Consider the following 5,000-nt stretch of genomic DNA (forward strand, 5'->3'; position numbering starts at 1 on the left):
GGTCAATAACAACATACACCTTCCCCTCTGGCTCCAGGTCAACCTGCAGGGGCAGAGGTAAAGGAGGCAGAGGGAGGACAAAGAGGGACGGATGGAGGAAAGAGAGGAGAAGAGAGTTAAGAGCACAAATATGAGCTGATCGTCAAGTCTTCATGGCTGCCTGATGTGACCGGTGTGCACGCTGTCCACAGCATGAACGTCACAAAGCAAACTGTGGAGAGGAGCTCTAAACGCTCAGAGGAGCTGCTTTAAGTCATGTTTACATCATGCTGTGTTCATGTTTCATGTAAGTCGAAAACGCTTCGTTCTTGCTGATCACGTCCCAGTGAAGCGATGTGGACACACACAGTTTCTCTGAGGAGCTCACACAGGTCGCTCCACTTTCTCTGTCCATATTCTCAACTAGAGACTAAGTTTGTTCTGTAAAATGTCAGAAGCTAATGAAAAATGTCTGTTTCAGTCTGCTAAAGCCTGAAATATTTGCTTTAAATTATTTCTTTTATCAGTGGGAGAAAATAAAACCTCCGCTCACGATCAGACACTGACAGCCCATCAAAAGCATCATTTTATGTCACTATGCATACATTTTCCATAATGTGCTATGTGTCAGTTAACAGAAGAAATAGTCTAAATCCATCCGCCCACTCACACACACACACACACACACACACACACACACACACACACACACACACGTTGCCGACCTGTGGGAGTCTGTGACATCGCAACATCCTGTTTGGCCAGAATCTCACTTGCAACACGGCAGTAATGTGGTAACATGTAGAAGAAAGAAAGTTCCAGAAAAAAGAGTCTTACAGCGAACGAGAGGTTGACACATATCCTGTCACACACCCACACATCATATACACTCCACACACACACTCATACACACGCACACACATTCTGGAGTCTGAACATGTTTAGAGAGAAGCTCTGCTGCTCTGCCCTCTATTGAGTGTCTGCACGTGGATGTGTGTATACAGCAAAGTGTGTGCGTGTGTGCATGTGTCTGTGTGTGTGTGTGTGTTTGTGTTTGTGTGTGAAAGCATGCCAGTGCATTTGAGCTCATCTCATGGTAGCAGGTGGGCATTGTCGGCTGGGGTCTCACAGAGTTTCTAGCAGCAGCTTGCACCACCCACAGCGCCCATAATCCCCCTCTGCACACAATCACACACACACATTAACACACACACACACATGCGCGCACACACACACACACACACACACACACACACACACAGAGTGAACAGCGCTAAGTGAAGACTCGTGCGGTGAAGGCGAGCAGGCGTGGGTTCAGTAATGTATACAGTGGGAGATGGAAAGCAGACAGAGAGACGGATGGGGGGGCAGAGAAAGTTTGTTGGCTCGTTCCATTGTGACAGTGCGATGGGGGGGGGGGTATTTTTTGTTAACATACTCTCTTTTCATCCAGCGCTTTCTTTCCTTCTTTCTTGGACTTAATGCATCTTCATTAGGAGGCGGGACGGTTAGAGCATTTTGAGGTTTAACTGGATAATTATTCTCATCCATTTGCATTTTCTACGAAAGGAGCGGAAGGAAGGAAGTCGTTGTGGCAGATGGACAGATGATGAAGGCAGAATATTACCATGAATCTGGCGGGGGGGGGCGGGGGTTTCTGTTTCCAGGATTTTATGTTTCATAAACAAGAAAATGACTCGAGCACCATTGAAATCTGAGCTGTTTTCTTATCAATCAGAGGATGAGATGGTGCTGTGTAGGTGTGTCAACAAACACGTTAATGAAGCGTTTCGTTTCCATACACACGAACATCAGGCTGCTTCTGAAAGGGACCATGTTTCATTAGAGCTCACTGTTCATTCAGCACAAACGGCAGCTTGACTGCTTCTTCTTGAACTAATCACACATAATCTGCATTTTCACTTCAAAGAACTGCAGCTTTTACCACCGCAGCCTCTTTTTGGTGCTTTGGAGGAAAACTGGAAAATGGTTTCAATTAATAATAATAATAATAATAATAATAATAATAATAATAATAATAATAATAATAATAAAAGTTACTAATAAGACAGATGTGAGCCAAACAACTGGCCAAACACACATGCACGCACGCACACACGCACGCACGCACGCACACACACACACTCACACACCACCTCCCTTCCTCTGAGGTCACAGCCCTCCATTCATCAGCTGCTTACTGAGCGTGCTCAGACTCACAGGTGCAAATGTCACTAAAAATATAAAAATAGAGCCGGCAGAGGAAGGAAAAGGCCCTTCACTGTGTGTGTGTGTGTGTGTGTGTGTGTGTGTGTGTGTGTGTGTGTGTGAGTGTTCACGACTGCTGCTGGTGCGTGTTAATTCTCATACACATGGCGGATGCGCTGCACTAGTTTTAGTCCTCGTCCCTGTTTATCTGAGAGCCCACGGCTGTGCGCACACAGAGGTCAAAGGTCACAGGAAGGGCTCTTTATCAGTGGAGGACCAGGGGAGGTGTGTGTGGATGAGCAGGTTGAAAACACATGCAGCATCTATACATACAGCACATTTGGACAGCTCTGATTTGATTGGCTGTTTTGTTAAACCAACCCTCTCTCCACCACAGACCCATGAGGCTGTTAAATGACGGTTTAACCCCAAACTCTGCTCCGCCCCCCCAGTGACACTGCGCACTGGATGCAAACCGAGTGCAGAATCTTCAGATATGGACATAATTCAGTGGACCAAACGATGGACACAGAGTTCAGAGATGAAAGAATCATATTAAAGTCAGTAATAACTGGCAGTAAAAGGAGTCAACAGTTTGACAGATGTCTCTTTACAGTGGTCGCGCGTTGGTTTCTTTGGTTGCAGTACCGCAGTCGGCCACCAGGACAAACAATAATACCTGAACACTGACCTTTGTGGCAACAGGACGAGGAGCCCGCAGTAAATCAAACAACACCTTTTTTTTCTAGATCCACTATGAAGGTTTTAAGATCCGCTCAGGGATCAAAAGCAGTTTATTAACTTGACAAGAAAGAAAATCTCACAGTGATCAGACTAAAACTCTCTGCTGTCGGCTGCCGATGAGCTTCTCCACATTTCATTTGCAGGTCCAGGACGGTGACTTCAAACATCATGTGGTCTTCATCATGTGGTAAACAGCAAGTACTACTGTGTGCTTCTGTGTGTGTGTGTGTGTGTGTGTGTGTGTGTGTGAAGGTGTGTGTGCAGACTGTGCTGCATAACTAACAGGAAGTCAAATTTAATGTATTTACCTTTTTTGAGAACATCCTCTAACTGTACACTCACTTATGGGGAAAACACACACGGAAGCACACGCATGCATGCACGCACGTGCGCGCACACACACACACACACACACACACACACACACACACACACACACACACACACACACACACACACAGAGGCAAATTCAATTGCAGACTTTAACTCAATTGAGCAGGTTTCCTTCCATCCGCCCTAATGCATCTGAAGCATGTAGTGTGTGTGTGTGTGTGTGTGTGTGTGTGTGTGTGTGTGTGTTTCATAATGTCATAAAGCTCTACGATGATCATTCATTCTGTTCAATCCTGAAAAGCCATGATTTTTCATTACGATTACACATCCATCTTTGAGGAGCGACAGTAAAGTGACACGATGAATGAAGCTAATAAATAAGGAAACGTTCATGTTTAAATATCTAAATCATTTTATTCTTCACAAATTAAATCTGTGTCCTTTTAAGCCAAAAGCTAATTAAATATCATAAATCATCATTTCATAAATAAGAATAACCTCACAACGCGTAACCGAATAAAAAGGATTGATCGTCACACACAGTTACACAGGCTGAGAAATGAGACGAGGCCTGTGATTGGTCCACTTATGACAAAGGGAGCGCTTGATTTAATGCCCCAGAGACTCAGCACGGGCTGGAAACACAACCCAATCACCAGAATAAATGTTGACTGTACATTTCCTTCAAACTTTAAGTTTCTGTAAGTTTCAGTTTGTTGAGGTCTGCTTGAGTTTAGGCACAAAAACAACCTGTGATCACGTTTCGGCTGAAAATACCAGTTTGATCACCACAAACACAGCCAGAACAACAGTCTGAAGGCTGGCTGTCACCGCCACCCCTCCCCCTGATGAGAAGCACAGCTCAGACCAGTAACCTGAAACACTCATATGATCAGTATGAAAAATAAACATCTGATTTGGTTTGCAGCAACATTTTATTCTGTTAACTGAGCTGAGACGCAAAACTGAACCACGTCTGTCCAAAAGGTGAGTGTGCCTAATATAGGTGTGTGTGTAGTGTGTGTGTGTGTGTGTGTGTGTGTGTGTGTGTGTGTGTAGTGACAGCTCCTTGTGATTCCATTTGGCCCAAAAATAAAGGTCCTTCAACAAGTGATGACTCCCGTCCAAACATGTCAGCTGTGTCACATGCATGCACGCGAGCGCCCGCACACACACACACACACATACACACACACACACACACACACACACACACACACACACACACACACACACACAGTGTGTGCAGGTTAAAGTGAGAGCACATGACACTGTTGAACTGTTGGCTCAGATTCACTGTAGACACCACACAAACACACAAACACACACTCACGTCTCACCTATCTGACACATAAAGGTCAGTTTAATATAAAAAAGATGAATTTAAAAAGTAAATATCAACAAATGTTATTATTTTCCTCACAAATGTCCACATTCTCACTGGCTTCAAACACTCAGTGCTGCAATAGATGCAGAACAATATGAGCAAGGTCATAAAATTCCTGTAAAAATCAGCGCAAACAGGAGATTTTTTGAGTGAAAATTAGTAAAAACCGAACACACTGCGACAGTTTTAACCTGCTGAGACTCAGGAGACAAACCGGACATCATGTCTCCTCAACACTAAAGTAAAACCGTGGAGACGCTTCATGTGTGTTTCTGCGGCTTCAACAATCTGAAAGTGAATCTGAAAGGGACACACGCTGTAAACAGCTTTTACACATTCAACAGCAGCA

At 44.4% G+C, this 5,000-nt stretch overlaps 1 protein-coding gene across 2 annotated transcripts in view; it reads right to left on the reverse strand.

Moving 5' to 3' along the window:
* Window positions 1–5,000, reverse strand: part of LOC143327836 (protein kinase C epsilon type-like) — a 54,042-nt gene that overhangs the window by 32,445 nt on the left and 16,597 nt on the right. For both annotated transcript variants that reach the window (XM_076742378.1, XM_076742379.1), the window contains exon 2: window positions 1–43. This exon is cut by the window's left edge and continues 21 nt beyond it. In XM_076742378.1, the coding sequence (XP_076598493.1) occupies window positions 1–43 (43 nt within the window). The remainder of the gene's footprint in view (window positions 44–5,000) is intronic.

This window comes from Chaetodon auriga, chromosome 11 (genome assembly GCF_051107435.1).
Source record: "Chaetodon auriga isolate fChaAug3 chromosome 11, fChaAug3.hap1, whole genome shotgun sequence".
NCBI classification, from domain to species: Eukaryota; Metazoa; Chordata; class Actinopteri; order Chaetodontiformes; family Chaetodontidae; genus Chaetodon; species Chaetodon auriga.